We start from the raw sequence: 19,564 nt of genomic DNA on the forward strand, positions 1-19,564 counted from the left end.
AAAAATGGGCCTTTTCCGAAAGAACCCATGGAGTGTCTACACACAGAATGTGCTCTTTCGATCTGAAATTAAAAGAACACAGTGCTTTTTTCTGGCAGCCCTCTTCCTCTCGCAGGTGAGGAAGAGCAGCTTATTCTGAAAGATTCTTTTTGAAAAAAAAAAAGTTGTAGATGCCCTGGGGGCCCTTTTTTCAAAAGACCTGTCCTGATGGTGCCGAATTTTTCAATCTCCTCATTCATTCTTTTGAAAGAACAGAGGCTGTGTGGACGCTCTCTATGGAAAGAGCGAATTGATTTTTTTGATCCACCATTTTTTGTGCACACGCACTCTTTCAAAGGAAGCTTTTCTGGAAGAGATCTTTCAGAAGATCTTCGTTTGAAGGATCACTGTAGCATAGACCCAGCCTAAACGTATGTCTAACACAGCAAAGTTATTTCAAAAATAACAGCTGCTACTTCAAAATACCTTTGTCAGCCTCTACACAACACAGCCACTATTTCAAAACGATTTTGAAACAGCGGGTATGTTACTTTGAATTTGGTAAACTACATTCCATGAGGAATAGCGCCTGTTTTGAAACAGATATTTTAAAATAGGAGCTGTGTAGACAAGGAATAGGGATATTTCAAACCAAGCTAAAGTGAATCCAAAGTCTTTATTGTGAAAGAGGCTGTAATTGTGTCCGGATGCTCTATTTCAAAATAGCAGAGAGCTATTTCAAAAATCATTTTTTGTAGATGCACTATTTCAGAATAAGCTATTCCAGAATACCTCTGCTGGAATACCTTATTCAGAAATAACCCTGCTGTGTAGACATCACCTCATAGAGCAGTATTGAATAGAGCTGCAGTAGGTTGTTCCATGGTCATTTTAGAGCTGTATCATGTGTCTCTGCAGGGCTGTAGAATCCAAGCACCTCCTTTGGAAAGGTTGTTTCTCACTCAGGCTTTAGGTGTCCTGAAACTAAGCTGCCTAAGAAGCAGAAGTGTCTGTGATGTTTGTCTGCTGTCCACTGATGCTAGCTGGGAGCACTCTTTCCATCAAAGATTGCAGTTTGCATCCAAATATGGGCCAAACTTCTAATTCATTTAAGATGAGCATTTCCGTCTTCTCTGTAATGCTGGCAAGCCAGGTGCCAGCTCATGTTAAGCCTTTAAGCCTCAGCTGACCACTGACAAATTCACTGCTGAAAGCCAGGCCGTTTCACCCATGTGAGCATGCCTACAATGGGTATTTACCTCATAACATATGAGCTGCTTGTAAATTGCTGCATAAAATTATCTTGCAATCTTTATCACATGCTCTAAGACAGGCATGAGCAAAGTGGGGAGCAGGTCCCTCAGGAAGGCATGACATTTCAAACGGGGACACAGCACAATCAGCATGGGGTCTCAGGCTCATCCAGCTCATTAAAAATGTTGAACAATGTTACTGTTTTTATGTCTGCGTATTCATACTTATAGATCAATTAATATGGTTTTTACATATTTTCTTGCTGGTGCCGAAAGGGGGTTCCCCCCACCTTCATATTGTAGTACCCAGAGGCACTGAGACCTCAAGCTGGGGTGAGTGAAGTCTCTGCTCTACAGCCTCAGTAGAGAGCCAGTTGGCTTTTAGCTCCCATGGTAGAGTGCAGGGCTTTAGATCCTATGCTCACAGGTTCTAGCCCTGGGGCTAGCAACCCAGCTCTGTCAGCATTACAACATGAACTGAAATTTCTGTCCCTTTGGATTACATTACACAGGTTCAGAGGCCCTGCTAATTCCTGGGACAAAAAGTAGGACCTGACAAAAAATTGCACCCCTCTTCTGTAAGGCAGGATTTTAGTTTTTGCTTTGTAACTGTATAAAATAGTTTGCCCATCCTCTGAGGAGGGACCCCCTGCTTGCTGCCCATCCAGGTGGTTATCAAAACTGAATGGGCTGTTATGAGATATCAAAAAACAAATACTTTGCCATTCGCCCCTTCATGTCCCCAAAGAAGTTGTGTGCAAGAGGACTCTTCCCATAGCTTGAAGTCCAGAAGGAGGAAATAAAAAATAGGGAACCGGAGTATTTTTCCCTCTCTCTGGCTTTCTGAACTCTCACAGGATTGGAGCTAACACAGAAAGCAGAGAAGCCCAGGGCCAACCTGTGTTAGCCCTAAAAGGCATACAGTGCTCACAATACTACAACAGTCACCTTTTAAAGCTGTAGACTAAACTGAGGGTAAACATTTGCTTGCTTGATTCTTATAACTCCTTTTTTCCCCTTAATTAGCTACCAGCATTGGCTGGGGGGTGAAATCTGAAATGCAAATTGAGGATAAGCAACTGGTCTCTTGGGACTGGAAACAAACTACAGTTTTTGGTTTACTTTATTGTGCCATGCAGGCAAGCTGGAGATTGCAATGCCCCAGGGTTTTGTCAGACTCCATGGAAGATCATCATAGAGCTTCAGGAGTTCACTTGTTATTGGGTTGGTGAAATCTAATCTAGAACCCGCAGCCAGTTTCACGTCTCTGCCCTGCATCTTGGCAGTCTGCCCTGAGGTTGGAACTCTTGGTCATGGAACCACTCTGGAAAAAAAATGACACTCTGCACTTAAAGAGAGGTGAGGGGGTGGGATGAGAGGACCACTGTTGGCAACACTAAAGAGTTTATGAAAGAAAACTTACAATACAAAACATGATAGTGTAAGAGTCCACTGCTTATTCACAGAGGTTACCAAAATTTTATTTTGATACAAAAATTAAATAGCAAAGATTTTTGTACAGTGATAAATTAGAAATTTACATTACACACATCAATGCAGATCTATTTTCTGTACATCCAAAAATTATCAGTGTCCATGTCCTTCAGCAACATAATTCCTCTGTCTGAAGTTCTATCGTAAGTAATTTAGCTTGTACCTGTCTGTCAGATATTGCAGATATCTGTCAGTACAAACACCAAGTAGAGTTGGGACTGGCTTGGGAGAGAGAATAGGGGATTGTGCAGTAACAGTAACTGCTATAAAATTTTGAGCTCTCTGGCCACAGCAACTGCACTTCCAAGGCAGGATTAGTCATACATATTTTGGCTTTAAACGCAGAAGTATGTTGAAATGAGAACAACTGAGTTGCAGATATTCAGTCTTCATAATTGTTGTGCTTCAGACTCCGAGTGGTTTTTCCAGTCACAAATGCCTGAACTAGAACACGAAGGTAAGTGCACATAGTTATGCTGTGATTTTTCTGACGGGCTTCTGCAGCCCCAGGTCAGATGCTCTGCCTCATTACTTTGATGTGAGTCAGAAACAAATCCAACTGAACTCTGGTACATAATTGCAAGAGAATTTAGGCCTAGTGTAACTCCAGGAGACAATACCTTTAAGGGAGAGTTATTGCTATGTATACTTGCATGGCCACTCACCATAGTATTTGAGGGCCCCACAACTTTAATGGGTTTATCTTCCCCTCACCCTGCAATGTAATGAAGCATCAGTCTCATCTGGCTCACTTTCAGATGCATCTGATTAGCAGAGCTATTCTAGTAAGAGATCTATCGAGTCATGCTCTGAAATTCAACAATAGGCAAGGTCACTCCTTCACTGTAAAGTCTGGGATGACAAGGATAGAAATGTATAGGTCAATCACAACAAACAGCATAAAGTTCAAGGAGTATGAATAACCTATGGTCATAATCCTGTGATTTCCACTGGAGCCCTCACCACCAGCATGAATTTGGCCCACACACTTAACCCAATGACAGCGTTCATCCCTCTTACATCACTCAGTTTGAAGATAGTTTCTGATTTGGCATCCTTAATCCAATCACAAAAAGAGCAAGCCTTGTGGTGAAGCCTAGCCATCAAAAGCTTCCATTCTCCCAGGATACAGTTACCAGACCAGAAGACATACAAGCAACCAAGCATTACTGTCCAACAGAAGAGACTTGACAGAGGATTGGAATTGAAAGGCTCAACTAGTACACAGAACTGGTCAAAATAATGGTATGTTGTGCTTAGAATGCATCAAGTTGTTACTTGCTCTGCTAGTGACTAATCCCAATAGCAAAGCGAGATGGGGTTTTGTTTTCAACCATGTATCTCAGCACGGACAATACATTTGCAACCCCAGAAACAACTGACAAGTGACAGCAAGCCCCCACTTGCAAGACTGACAGACCCAGGTCGTCAGCAGGAGGGAACGAACCTGCAGTCTTAGGTGCTCCAACTCATGAGCTTTAAGAAAAATCAGCTGGTCAAGGCTGTAGAGCAGAGACTTCACTCTCCCTTGTCAGCAGTCTCTGTGCCTTTGGGGTTACACATGCCTCTAACACAGTTTGAGCAATAGAGGGGCATCTGCCTCATCCTACAAGACAGCATATATCCTCATTATCTCAGGCCCCTATATACTGAAGGCAACGCAAGACTGTAGGGCGCATAGGTGAAACTAAGGGTGGGTCCCTTGATGCAGCTCATTCTTTATGTTTACATCACACTTATTGTTAAGCCAGCAGGACTGTGGCATTCATGAGTCTCATGCTCCCTATGAATGCAACAGGCACTGGAACACTGCCACTAATTATGAAATATAATAGAAAAATTTGGATTTCTTCTCTATGGTTCCCTTTTCAAAAAGGGAAAATGACTCCACTGTTGCTGAAGTCTGAGTACATTTTTTTTGCATCACTCTCAGTGAGGAAAGAGACCCTGGGTTTGAACCAGTCAGCTGTACTCCTATGTCATGACTGGAGAATGTTCTTTCATATTTAATTGACATGCACAATTATACAAGTGATCTATGTGAACATGAAGTCACCAAGGAACTTCACATTTCACTTCTCCCAGACTGGCGTCTGCATAGATGAAATCACACAGAGTGAAACATATTGGCTATGTCTACACAAGCCCCCTTCTTTCAGATGGGGCATGGTAATGAGTGAGTTGCGAAGATGCTAATGAGGTGCTGTCATGAATATGCAGTGCCTTATTTGCATAATGACAGCCACATGCAATTTGAAAGCACTGCATGCTACCAGTGCAGACGGGGGTCTTTTGAAAGGACACCCCCACCCCCGACTTCAAAACCTCCTTCTTCCCAAAACCAAATAGGACGAAGGGGCTTTCAAAGTCCAGGAGGTCCTTTTCAAAGGCCCCGGTCTGCACGGGCAGCGCATGATTCGAAAGTGGTATTTTCAAATTATGTTAATGAGGTGCTGCATATTCATGGCAGCACCTCATTAATATCTTCCCGACTTGCTCACTACCATTCCCCTTCCAAAAGGTAGGGGCTACTGTAGACATAGCCATTAAGTCTTAATTGATTAATAAAATAGATTGACAGGGAGATCCAGATAAGTTTACTTGGAGAAAAACAACATGTTCAGTTGAATAAAGAGTTTGTCCAACGTGACCCTTCATTCACTTTCCCTCAGCTGTACATTGCAGTAGGAATGAAAGCACCAAAAAAAAAAAAACCCCTCTCCAAACCTTAAGTTACCAACGCAGGGGAATGAAGTAGGCAGCATCTAAAATAGCCATGTTAGCTAAAAAGGGCAAAGGCAGGTAGGGTGGAGAGGGAGGGAGAGACAAATGGAAGCTATATTCGTAGGTGCCAGGAGTAGGGGTTCTGCCACACCCCCTGGCTTGGAGTGGTTTCCATCACATACAGGGTTTATAGTTGGATTCACTGGCTTTCCGCACCCCCACTAGAAAAATGGTTCCAGCACTTGACCACATACACTATTATGTGACAGTCTCCAAGTTAATCTATTTCTTCTGATAAAGCTACGGAGTGAAGCTTTTAAGCACATCACATGAGGTAGTGATGTTTTAGACAGCAAAAACTGTGCCAATGCAGAGATTAAAATGAGGCCATCAACTGAGCTTATACAGCAAGCCAGACGAACACCTAACTGAATCCTAGAAAGTCACTGTTTGAATTGCTTTCATACCTAGAAAACTTAGCTGGCATTTGCTGAGGACTCAATCCTTGTCTAAATTGTGCACCACACAATACCAATAAAGGCAACAGCACGGCAGAAGCTACAAGTCCAACACTAAAAAGTGCTGACCACATCCCTTAAGACACTGAATTCAAAGGAAGCAATGCAGTAAATTGCAGCTGAGATCACCTAGCACATGAAGGGATTGGACCGGAATTTGGCCATCTTGTCCTCCATGCACTATAATTGAATCTAGATAGGTCATCAGCATCCCCGAGAATAGGCGTAAGACCCTGTGGCTTTTAGTGACATGAATACATTACAACCTGATCTATAAAAATGTGACATGCTCTGATTTTTCACAGCTTTTCAAAGCCTGGGGCTTTTGAGCAATGTGTTTAATAATGAGTCTGGTTTTGAAATTATTGCTTGTTCTATAAGGCTTCTTTCAGAGACAGATTTTATACTTCACCTGGTCACACCTCTCCAGCAACATTTCTATTGCTAATGTTCATACACAAGTTCTTCTTGGGAGTGGAGTCAGTATACAGGTTTTGTTTACACTACCGTCTCATTCCCTTTCCCAGGTTTCACCCCACCATCCGCTCTTTGCTCTCGCTTCATTTTCCCCGAGTTCACCAGCCTGTTAGAGCACTTCTGCCACGTGTGCAGAGTCTTGGCTGACCAAATCCACATGCCAGATGTGATACCCACCAGCAGAGACATGAAAATTTTGAGCATCTCCACTGCCATATTGGAATCATCTGCTGAATAGCGGAAGACAGCCCAGTTGGAAATTTCATAGAAGTAACATGCAATTACACATGTAGCTGGGACAGTGTATAGCACTGAGAAGACACCAATTTTGACCATCAGTCTTTCCAGCTTGTCAGTTTTAGTCCCATCTTTTTGAAGATTAGACCGGATTTTAAATAAGGCCACTAAACCTGCTGCTATGAACAAAGTTCCAATAACCAAGTAGGTGAAAAGTGGAGCAACAACAAAGCCAGTGAGTGCGTCTAGGTTCTGGCTGCCAACATAACACAGACCAGTGAGCTCATCTGCATCTACAAGTCTCATAATCAAGATGACTATGGTCTTCACTGCAGGAATAGCCCAGGCTGCAATATGGAAATAGGAGCTGTGCATTTCTATAGCCTCATGGCCCCATTTGAGTCCTGCTGCCAGAAACCACGTTAATGTCAGAATAACCCACCAGATGGAGCTAGCCATCCCAAAAAAATACAGCAGTAAGAAAATTATAGCACATCCTGTGTTCTTAAGACCTTCTTGGACAAGAACAGGTTCTGCTGCCTCTTCAAAATCACAGGATATCCTTTCCCGGCCTACAGTCAGTCTCACAATATAAGCAATGCTATAAATATTGTAGCACATGCTCAGAAATATGATGGGGCGCTCAGGGTAGGAAAATCTGGATGAATCAATCAGGAACGTCAGGACGGTGAAGGCAGTTGATATGAAGCACAGACTAGCCCATACCGCCATCCAGATATCAGTGAATTCCTTAGCTGCTCTGCTGTAGAGACCAGCATCATAGCCACACTTAAGGGCACAGCTCAGGCTTCTTTTTACCCAGATATACTGCTCTGAATTAGATCCCATAGTGTGACACTCTTCTCCAGGCTGTAGGGATGTCTTGCTATGAAGGGGAACCTCTTCGTCCCCTGGACCCTCCATACACATGTGGTTGTGGTCATTCTGAGGTGGGAATTTACTGCAATTTAAACTGTCTGGCCAGGCAAATCCAAATTCTTTCAGAACAGGTTCACATCTTCTTTTCACGGAAAGGCACATGCCACCACAAGGACCTATTGGGATGTTAATCTTCTCAGTGCACATTGGCACATAGACTGAACAAAGGAAGAACTGGAAGAGAGGGAAAAGAAAATCATACTTGTGCATAAAAAAATTAAAACCAGTAAACTATATAGCAAATTCCCGCTCTCTCTCTCTCTCCTCTTTAACAGCGCTGTTCAGTACTCTGCCTAAATAAGCAAAGGGAAGCGTGTAGTAAAGAAACCAAGGAGAGGTTGTTTTTAGTTCAAGTAGTATTGCGAGGCCAATTTCTGATCACTTTACTCACTAAAATTACCCCATTTGGAGTCAGCCAAATTCACACAGGGCAAACAGAACTTAGCACTAGATTTAAGCCTCAAATTTGCGGGTGAAGTGGACAAATCACAAAGCATATAAGTACTTTAAACACAAATATATAGGCCTTAGCTTTAGAGACTACATAGAGATATTTAAAACTTGAAACAAAACACAATTTACGGGCAAGTATCTGAACTGGAAAATCGTGTCCTTGGAGTTGTCGGTTTAGTATACTCTGTACTTTCTTGGTGTTCAAGGATACATTTTTTTCTTTAAGAAGTCAGTGATAAAGTTCATACTCCTTGATCTGTAAAAGTCCACTTTTCAATATCAGTCTACGTCGTCTTTTCAAGCCCATAAAAAGCCGTCAGCCAATGCACTAGCCCTGATCTAGGGCATTCTCTTCAGTCTTCACATTAGTCCAAATTCCTGGGCTAGGAAAAGGAACGCAGACAAGCACCGCTTGCCAATCAACAGAAAAGTCTGGCATCTTTTCCTACCTTCTGACTTTGTGTGGAGGTTATTCCAGAAAGAGGAACAGGAACGGGGCTCCTTGTGTATTCTCCTTCAGTCTCTCAGTCACTGTAACCCCACGAGACTAAATGCTATTGTAGCCTTAATGTACATGCTTACCTGTAGATTCACACCCAAAGGCCAAAGCTAATCTGGACCCACTTTGCACCTGGACATTTTCAAAGGTATTTCTGCTTAACTCTTTTAAGAGTTTCTTTTCAGACGTTTGTTTAAAGCCAGCAGACCTTTTCACTCTTCCTCCCCAGAACTGGGGCTGAGAAACAACTCAGCCCTGAAACCCGCCCTCGGCTGCTCCCCAACCAGCAGGCAGCAGAGACTCTACGTTTACAAAACAAAGACAAGAAATGCTGCAGACTGAAACTTGGAAGCAGTGGGAAGCTCGCAAGAAATAAGGCGGGAGGGACTGGGGGGAGTGAACCAGGCTAACGGCCTCTTTCCAGCCCAGACTCCCTTCCCTTAGCACCACCAGCCAGCTGAGGCTAGCACATAAACCGGGGCAGGGGGATTTACAGCCCCTTGGGTGCAACCTGCCCCACGCTTCCACCCCATTCCCCCGCAGCCTGCCCCACGCCTCTTCCTTCTCCCCCCCCCCCGACCCCCGCAGCCTCCCCTACTCTTCCTCCCCCATCCGCCCCGCAGCCTGCCCCCCAGCCCGCTTGCAGGCGGGAGCCGTGGCCGCCGTGCCGGCCCGCACCTGGAGCTGGCTGGAGCAGCCGTACTGGATGAGCGGGGTGAAGGTGGTGAGCTGCAGCTCCGCGTCCGCCTGCAGCTCGTGCCCCACCAGGTTGGGCATCTTGGTGACGTTGTAGCCCAGGTTCTGGCACATGGCGATGCGGATGGCATCGCAGCGCCGCTCCTCCTCCTCCCCGAAGCCGCGCGCCGCGCCCGCCAGCAGCAACAGCGCCAGCGCCAGCGCCAGCCCCGCCAGCAGCGACAGGCGGCGGCCCCGCAGCCCCATGGCCCGGCCGAGCCCTGCTCCGCGCGGCCGCTCTGCGGACACGGCCCGGCCGGACAGCGCGGGGCGGGGCCGGGGCCCGCCGCTTATAGGGCCCGGAGCAGACACGGCCCAGGGGCGGGACCGCCCTGCCCCGACCCCGAGCGAGCTAGCCACGGGCGGGCGCCGCCCCCGAGTGCCTGTCCGCCCGCCCCGCCTCCGCCGGGATACCCGCTCCCCGGGAGCGCGCCCACGCCGCTGGGAAACCCTCCTCCTGCGCCCGGCGCGGGGGAACGCGCCCGTCCCCCCCCCAACGCCTGCCCCGCATCTGCGCCCAGGCACACCCCCTGCAGGCCCCTGCCAGGCCCTCGGGAGCCATTCCCCCCAGGCCAGGGCTAGGTCCCCCTCCCGGCCAGGGCCCATCTCCTCTCGCAGCTGCGCCGCCCTCTGGAAAATGCCCCAGCTACCCCCCGCACCCTCTCGGCGAAAGGCCCCTCAGCCTTGCATCCTCTCCTTGAGTCATCCAGCACTGCCTTGGTGGAAACCTTCCTGCCCAGCTTATCCAGACAGAACCCCTGGGGACACTTTCACCTCACCCAGCATCCCTCCCACTGGGCTCCTCCCCTCCTTTCACCCAGCATCCCTGGGACTGTCCCACTTTCCCTCCCACCTTCCCTCCACACCCTAATCCCACCGCACCCAGCAGTCCCCACTGTGAGCCCTCGTGCCCCTGTGCAGTGCCCCAAACTCCCTTCCTGCCCTCCTGCCTCCCTCCCATTTCACACAGACCTCCTGGGAAATGCCTCACCTTGCAGCTGCTGAGGAACCCTCAATTACCCCGTTCCATTTTATACCCAAGTCTCCCATGGGAATGGGAAGAAGGATTCTTTCAAAGATGGGGTTTGCTTTCCAAACAGCAGAGTCTTTCATCTTTTGAAAGAACCTCTTTTGAAATTAGAATATGCAAATGAGGCACAACATATTGCAAATGTATACCACATTTGCATTTTATTTGCCTCATTTGCATATTTATTTCTAAAAAGGAATGCAAGTGTAGACCCACCCTTGGTGTATACCAGACCTAAGAGTGGTAACATCAAAATGATGCCAGCAACCTGGCAGAGAAACTGCTTTCTTCTTCTTGTGCTCGAACCAATGGGATGTAAGTAGAACCCACCTATTCAAGTGAAAACAGGTTGGCCTGGTGGCTGGACATATTTAGTGACAGCAAGAGTTGTCTTAATGATAGAAGGAAGGAGCTTTCTTAGGTGATGTCTGCCACAGTGGTACAGCTGCAGCGCAATCACCAAAGTGCAGGTGCTTACTACACAGAAAAAAGGGGTTCTTCTGTTGTTGTAATAGATACCTCTGTGAGACAGTAGCTAGTATGACAGAAGAATTCTCCCATGCACATAGCAGTATTGACATGGGGGCTTTGGTTGTTTTAATTATGTCTAGGTGTGACATTTTTCACAGACCTTGCCCCCAGTGATGTGACAACTTTGTAGTGCAGACCTGTCCTCAAATCGTGAACAGCTTAAGGCAGAAACAGTCTTTGTGCTTGTACAGCGCCAAGCACAACGGTCTCCTAGGCACCATGGCCACAGAGAACATAATAATTTCAAGCCAAAGGCATTACTCTCAGGCCAAAATTATAATCATTCCTTATAATATCAGAGGGGTAGCCTTGTTAGTCTATATCTGCAAAAACAAGGAGAAGTCCTGTGGCACCTTATAGACTAACAGATATTTTGAAGCATAAGCTTTCATGGGCAAAGACCCACTTCATCAGATACAATGTTCTTAACAAATGGACTCACAGAAGCACAGACAGATTATATTATATATCATATATATATATATATATATGATGGGACCCGTTTTCGAAAGGACCCCACCTACTTCAAAATCCCCTTATTCCTAGGGTAGGTGGGGCCCTTTCGAAAAGGAGCCGCATCTGGACGAGCCACACAGCTGCGAGCAGTGTCAATTTCGAAGTGCTGTGGCCGTCTGCATGCTAATGAGGTGCTGAATATGTATTTCAGCGCTTCGTTAGTAAACTTCAAAATGGCCATTTGCATGGCCATTTTGAAGTTTTTGGCTAGTGTAGATGTAGTCTAGATGTGCTAGTGATGGTCATTAGCAGTACTCAAGGAACTTAATGGCCCAGTACTCAAGACAATGGATTTGTAAATAGCTTTGCCTGCAAGCCTGGCCCAAGACATGTAGCCAGGTCACCTGATACTGGAACCCATTTTGGATGTGGTACTTGAAACTGAACACAAAGGATTCCTGCTTTGAGCAAAATATATTTATAGGCAGGAAATCAAATAATAAGGGGCAGATACCAGACACTAAAACTCACCCTGCACATCACTGAAATGACTGCTGAGAACATACAAGACTGAACAAGGGGAGAGAAGGGTGAGGCCCCAACTAGGAGGCTACCTAACTTGAGAGAAAAGATTATTAAAACTAATATTAAAATTTAAATATCAAAGATCAAATAAAATTTTAAAAATTAAATTGCAAGTACAAAGTTTCTTAGAATATTAAGCTTGCCTGGCATATTTTGTTTATTTTGCTTCGTGCCATACTTTGATCTGTCTGTTATCACTTGTAATCACTTAAATCTTACTTTTTATATTTAATAAAATCATTGTTGTTTATTTTTAAACCTAGTGGAAATACTTGTTACGCAGGGTAAACAATAGTTGTGCAAATCTCTGCTTCATTGATAAGGGCATCAAACAACTTGTGATTCTGCTCTGTGTAAAAGTTTTATGCAGAGAAAGTGGATTTATCTGGGGATTTGATCCCACTGGGGCTGTCATGGCTCCTTCCCCACTCTAGCAAGATAAATGCAGAAGTGGGGGCCAGCAAAAGTACCTCCAAAACTTTATCTACCAGGTTTTGGTATAAACTCCCCTCCCAAAATCCTAAAAACCTTAGATTTTGGGGACAAAATTTGCTGCCACCACCCAAGTAATAATAAGGAAACCAAGGAGAGACCACTTGGGAAATCTCAGCCCCAAAAGTAAAAATCAGGACACAAACATTAACCAATACCAGGTTAATAAAAAGAAAAAAAGAGAGAACTTCTATTATTACAACAATATTCATGTTGCAAGCCTCATGACTAGATGGAAGAGTCACAAAGTAAAACACATGGGGAGTCTTGACCATGGGCCTAGAACTTAGTTACAAGGAGAGTAAAAGAAGATGTCTAAAAAGGGCACAGACATCAGATCCCACTTCCCAAACCATAAAACAATAAAGCCTAACGGACTTATCTAAACTTTACCTTACTTACAGAAGATTGGAGAACCTGTTCTTGGAGGGAGATATTCTGTGTCTCTCTCCCTCATGCCTGGAAAGAAGAAGGAACAGAGAACAGAAAAGGGAGGAGCCAAAATTCAATTCTTATCTACATTCCTATAGGCCAACCCCACTTGGCTAAGGAGTCTTTAAAGTGCTACTTGACTGCTTTTTGTTTTGATACTGGCTAAGGAGGTTAACCCTTTTACTCCCAGGCTGTTGGCTAACCCTCATTACCATGACAGGGGCCACGTACCCTGGGTGCTGTATCAAATCACAGTACCTGAACCTTCCCAGAGCTGTGCTGCTGTCAGTGTTGCTGGACTGTACACTGTGACCCCAACTTGGTGCCTTTGCAGGGGAAGACCAGAGATTCTGGCTCTGCAGGATGAGTTGATGGGGCACCCCAAAAGGCAGACAGGTAGGCCCAGTGGTATAATTAGCCTATCAAGCACCAATCTCAAGGGGATCTCTGTGATTGAACCAGTCACAAGGTGGGGGGTGGGGGAGGAGAAGAGGGTGCTAAGACCCTGCTCCAGGAGCTGTTGTGGAGCCTGCAGGTTCAAGGTATGACTAGGCTGGAAATCACTTCCCTCATCCTGCCACTCCAGAGCTCAGCTGAGGGGCAGAGAGGCTTTGCTACACCAGCATCATGTGGGGATTTGGCACATGCAGGGCTCAGCTCCTCCTAGGCAGTGCTGCAGGCAGGAGGCTCTCGGGTTTTCCCACAGGTGTTGGGGGTGGAGGGGAGGAAGGAGCTTGCCAGGCAGGCTGAGATCAGTGCTCTGACCACAGGCTGATTCTCTGCACCACACTGGGAACAGGACTTTGAAGTAGGTGGGGTCCTTTCGAAAAGGAGCCCCATTGGGACGAGACGCGTGGCAGCGAGGAGCATCAATTTCGAAGTGCTGCAGCCGCCCGCATGCTAATGAAGCGCTGAATATGCATTTCAGCGCTTCATTAGTAAACTTCGATATGGCCATTTGCGTGGCCATTTTGAAGTTTGGGGCTAGTGTAGACGTAGCCCTACACACTCATCACTGGTGGGAGTGTGGCTGTCAAGCAGGGACCCAGACAGCAGCAGAACCCAACAGTATTGATAGGGGGCAGGAGACAGAAAATACAGGACAACTTGCCCATTTTTAAGGAAAGTCAGGACACCTGCTGGAGGGCAAAAAGAAGGGACTGCCCCTTTAAAATAGAATATATGGTCACTTTAGAGATTAATCCCTTGATAATTACCCTGTTCTGCTCATTCCCTCTGAAGCACCAGGCAACTGTCAAAAGACAGGATGCTGGGTTAGGTGGAAAACTGGTCTGACCCAATACGGCTGTTTTTATGTTCTTACATTAAAATCAATGGGAGTTTTGACACTGATGTCAGTGGGAGTAGGCTTATGCCTTTTGTTTATCATGTACAATTTCACTGTGATGCAGTCACTAAGAAACAGGTGGTGGCAGCCAAATAGTGCAACATGCTTATGCTCCAAAATATCTGTTAGTCTATAAGGTGCCACAGGACTTCTTCTTGTTTTTGAAGATACAGACTAACTCGGCTACCTCTCTGATACATGTGCAATAGATGAAGCCATCACTTGGGGAGGTGAGCTCCCTGGCCTGCAGCCCTGCCCATGCTCCCCACCGCTATTAATGTTCCCTGTAAGCTGAGCACTTGGGTGGCTGCCAAGCAGAGATCCAAATGACATCCAGCTGATTAGCGGAACACCCAAGCCAGCAGCCTGTTTCTATTGGTGTGGCACATTTGCACATGCCTCAGCAAACATAATAAAATTTATTCTGAACATGGATGAAAAAATTAAAAGGAACACTACCCACTGTCTCTCTGCACAGACCTCATCCTCTCCCCACTGTCTCTCTCCTCTGTTCACTCCCACTCCCTGCTCACCCCCTTTCAGTCATACCCCTGAACCCAAATGTAGCAAATCCCATTGGAAAAAAGCTTCTACAATTTTTTTCTAGAAAAAATGGAGCGTGTTTTGCACTGCATACCAGATTGTGAACACTGGACATGCAGAAGATACCTAATTAAAATGCTTTATTTGGGAATAAAATTGTCAGTCAAAGGTTTTTTGATATACCCTGAAGTTAGTCAGAGATTTATTTGTAAAGCCTTTGTAGCAAGGGCAATGAATACCACATTAAATACTATGGAATACATGATGCAGCCCTTCTCTGTGTTATATTTTCTTAATCTTTATTTCTAAACTGATTTTATATTTAAATGTACTCTTCAGTCTCCGTAAAGTAATCCTTCTACAATATACATTTAACACACTAAAACAAAGACATCCTTTTAAATTAATCAGCAAGAACAGTTTAGTGTGTTCATAACAACGTTCATTGCTCTTAAACAAAGGAAACACTAATTTATTTTGTATTATCTCCATAACAAGACATGTTTATGAAATTTGACCATATATTTTACGTTAAAATATATTTCCAAATATTTTAGGCATAACAATGGATTTGATATCTTACTAAGGTACTGATTTTGGAGAGGGTTGTCTTAAAGCTACTTAATCCAACAGAAATAAAGAAAGGGGAACTCATTTGTCCAGGTATTTGGAAAAAGGGATGATTTCTCTTTAAGGGTGTTCTTCAAGACAAGGGTGAAGGGAGAAAGATTAAAGTGGAGATGGACAGAAAGGATGGAAAGACAGTTGATTATACTGTAGTAATTGAAAATAAAATATGAATTTTAGATAAGGGTGGCCTTATGAAATTTTTTTAATTGTTTGTAGATCAAAGAATTTAATGCTAAAGACAAATATTGAGATCAGGGGTCAGCAACCTTTCCAAGGTGAAGTGCTGAAATTTGACCTTTTTACCTCTACGTATAGTCCGAGTTCCTGTGATACTTTTTAAAGTCACTAATAGTCCTACTTATAACAGCTTCATTAATAAATAAAGTAAGATGCAGAGCTTTACTGTTTAGGTGGTGGTTTGTAGCATTACCTGGTCTTTTGTTAATCTGCATGGCTGTGGCCACACTTGGCCAAAACTTCGAAATGGTCATGCAAATGGCCATTTTGAAGATTACTAATGAGGCACTGAAATGAATATTCAGCGCCTCATTAGCATTAGGACGCTTCCAGCTGCAGCGCATCGAAAGTGCCGCTTTCGAACGCGCGCGGCTCAGCACGGCTACATGGGGTGTACTTTTTGAAAGGACCCTGCACATTTTGAAATCCCCTTATTCTCCTCTGCTGAGAGGAATAAGGGGATTTCGCAATGTGCGAGGTCCTTTCGAAAAGGACCCCCGTGTAGATGCGCCGAGCTGTGAGCGTTTGAAAGCAGTGCTTTCAAAGTGCTGTGGCCGGAAGGGTCCCAGTGCTAAAGAGGCACTGAATATTCAGTTTTGAAGTTTTGGCCAAGAGTGGCGACAGCCCATGTGGCATGGCTTTGAGCAAGCTCCCAGCTGCATGGGGAAGGAGGGGCAGGGCTGAGCTCCCGCCTCTCGTGCTGATGAAAATCTGCTCCCACGCTACTCTTAGCACCTCTGCTGGGGGCTGCTGACCCCTGATCTAGATCATAAAATCCTATTTCTTATTCAAGGATATAATTTCTAAAATCTAAAAAGGGCCAGATCCCTTTATTCATGTTGAACAGTGTATTCCTCCAAGAGGGGTTTCTGGGAAATACTTGGAGCTGCTTGTGAAGAATGGTGCTACTCAGTGTGAACAAGGATAGTCATTTGATCTTTGGGTGTGCTGTTAAAAACAGCATGAGGAAATGGCATGCTGTTTAACTACTACACTCTCCCCCCAGTACATACTTCTCCTAGCTGAGGAAGCATGTCCAAAGCTTTGGGGACACAGCCGAAATCCAGGAGTAGCCCTCACTTGTAACCACAGACAGGCAGACTCAAACCTAGGACCTCAGTGCATGAGCCAAAAGCCAGCTACCCCCTCAGCTAAGGCTAGAGAGGACACCTATTCTTTTTCTCTGTAGGCAGTCTAGGTGCTACTACCTGGGACAGTGAATCACACACAGTAGATGCATGAGTTACATATGCACTCCCTCTTACCTTGTTCCCATCTCTATCTGCCCAGATCCTCTGCCGATCCATCTTATACTTCTCTTCTGGTTCCTTGAACACGCTTGTCTTTTCCGTCATCCCCCTGGGCTTGTTTACACTACCACCTTCCTTCGAAGGAAGGGTGGTAATTAGGGTGTTGGGAGTTTACTAATGAAATGCTGCCATGCATAGGCAGCATTTCATTAAGCGAATTCCAACCCCAACCCCAACCCCACCCCCCCCCAGCAGCAACTTCAAAGTTTTAAACTTTGAAGTGCCGGCACACGTCTAGCCACTGCTCACCCGCTGGTACTTCCCAAAATTTTGAGGAGTAAGGGGACTTTGAAGTTGCCCCAGCACTTCAAAGTACTGGCGGGTGAGCTGCGGCTAGACGCATGCCGGTACTTCGAAGTTTAAAACTTTGAAGTTGCCACCCGGGGTGAGGGGTGGGGGTTTGCTTAATGAAGTGTTGCCTATGTATGGCAGCACTTCATTAGTAAACTCCCAACACCCTAATTACCATCCTTCCTTCAAAGGAAGGTGGTAGTATAGACAAGCCCCATGTGTTTTCTCCAAGTCCACATGTTCCAATACTGTCCTAGCCCATAATGCAACCCATGCCACCATTCAAGAGTAGAAAGCATGACTCTGTGGTCATCCTGGTCTCCTGACCTGGTTCCTGCCTCACCACCATTATTGTGGTCTCCTGTTCACCTCTGGCTCAGCTCAACAATAGGAGGGAGATCAGTTTATATTTGCTCTCATACAGTTAAAAACAACTTTCAGTCTCCTTTCAATTTCTGACCAATCCCTCACCTCAAGATAGGAAAAAAGTGCATATAGTTAGCAAGAGCAGCAAAATTAATGTAAACTTTCTAGGCCAAACTATTATTGAGAGTATGTCTACAGAGCAGCCTTCAGAGCAGCACAGAAGAGTTATTCCGGAACAGCTTATTTAGAAATAATGCTGCTACACACCAAAAAACATTTTTAAATAGTGCTTAGTTTTTTTGAAATACAGTGGGTACACACACAGAGCCTGTTTCAAAATACAGCCATTCGACCCACTGTGACTTACTTAAAAATAGGCTCTATTCCCTGTCTTAACAGCCCCTATTTTGAAACAGGTGCTATTCCTCATCCAGTCTGCGTCTACACTTGCTTTCCTCTTTTGAAAGAGAAATGTAAATGAGGGAATTCAAAAATGCAAATAAGTCATTGATTTGCATATCTTGTGCTTCATTTGCATAATCTCTTTTCGGAAGAGATTCTTTCAAAAGAAATAAAGCAGTGTAGACGGGGCTCTTTCAAAAATAAACCCTATCTTCGTAAGAACCCTTCTTCCTGAAACAAAATAGGAAGGAGGGTTCTTTTGAAGATGGGGTTTATTTTTGAAAGAGCCCCACTTACACTGTTTTTTTTTTCTTTCACAATAACCTCTTATGAAAAGAAATTATGCAAATGAAGCATGGGGTATGCAAATCAGCACCTCATTTGTATTTGCATTTTCCCTCATTTGCATTCCTTTTTCAAATGAGGAACTCAAGTGTAGATGTAGCCACAGTGACACTAGTATATCTTAATACTAGGATATCTTAAAATAAAATAAACTACAGCTACATTGTCAAAACATGATCATTTTAAAACTTGCTGTCTGATTTTTACCTTATTTGCCAGGAAACCTCTTCCCTGTAAAGAGATGCAATATGTCAAATTCAAAGAAGATCTGTTTGGGAAAATTAGTGGATTACGATTTGAAAGCTTGAAATAGGTACTAATACTGATCCTTCCTAATATCACTTTCATTCTAAACTGCTACTTTCATTTGCTTATTACTTTTTCAAAGATTAATCTTTTGGGTTAAAATTTTACCATGCTTGATCCTAGCTCAAAGAATTATTATTACTTGGAAACAATATATGTTTTTCATGAAGAAAATTGTTCAGAGGCTACTTTACACTCAGATAACTCAAAAATAGTTTGGTTTTATAACTTCACATTTGGCATGTACAGCATGCACCCTTGGAGGAATGTACATTTTGCCTTGCTTGAAGAACTTGTGTTTTGCAATCCCAAATCCATCTAAGTTTGGAAATAATAAACAAAGCATGCTCAGGATGTTATTTAACATTGGAAAGACAAATTAAGTTACATTTCTCTTATAAGTCACATGATATTTTGCAAATTTACCCTCATCTTCCACAGCTTTTTTTCCAAATGGATTTTCCTGTTTACCATTTTTGATTATATAGAAGTTTCCCTGGCTACTTCCCATGCATTTGCTCCTCTGTACATGTTGTACTTGCAAGTCCTGCTGGGGCATTTCAGATCAGCCTTCTTCTATTTCACCACCAGTAAACCCATCTGCTATTCCGATCACTCTCAAACTCAGCTCTCACTCAGCTCACCTATGGCACAGGAGGAGAAGTGATACTTTCTTTGAAAGCATCAGACGTTGCTCACCTCGAAATACAGTTCTAGTAGAATTCACATATGACTTTAGCCATGTCTATTTTACAGACTTCTGCTAGCATAGCTGTGTCCATCAGGGGTGTGAGAAGCTCTAATCTCTGACTGCCAGCAAAAGCCCCTAGAGCAGACATAGTTATATTACAAACACGCTGCTTTTATTTGTATAGCTGTTTTTGCTTGAGGGATGAGTTGGAGTGGTTGTTGCTGGAATAAGCAAAAATGCTTCTTGTATAAACTGCATTCT

The 19,564-nt window shown here is 44.4% G+C and overlaps 1 protein-coding gene across 1 annotated transcript; it reads right to left on the minus strand.

Annotated features, from left to right (window-relative positions):
* Positions 1-2,674: 2,674 nt before the first annotated feature.
* On the minus strand, positions 2,675-9,583 carry FZD4 (frizzled class receptor 4). The gene is made up of 2 exons (XM_074983911.1): positions 9,252-9,583; positions 2,675-7,795 (listed from the first exon to the last, which is right to left on the minus strand). Exons 1-2 carry the CDS (start codon positions 9,513-9,515, stop codon positions 6,467-6,469), a joined length of 1,593 nt encoding a protein of 530 aa, XP_074840012.1. The 5' UTR covers positions 9,516-9,583; the 3' UTR covers positions 2,675-6,466.
* Between the last annotated feature and the right edge of the window lie 9,981 nt (positions 9,584-19,564).

The sequence above is a fragment of the Carettochelys insculpta genome, chromosome 1 (genome assembly GCF_033958435.1).
Source record: "Carettochelys insculpta isolate YL-2023 chromosome 1, ASM3395843v1, whole genome shotgun sequence".
Lineage (NCBI taxonomy): Eukaryota > Metazoa > Chordata > Testudines > Carettochelyidae > Carettochelys > Carettochelys insculpta.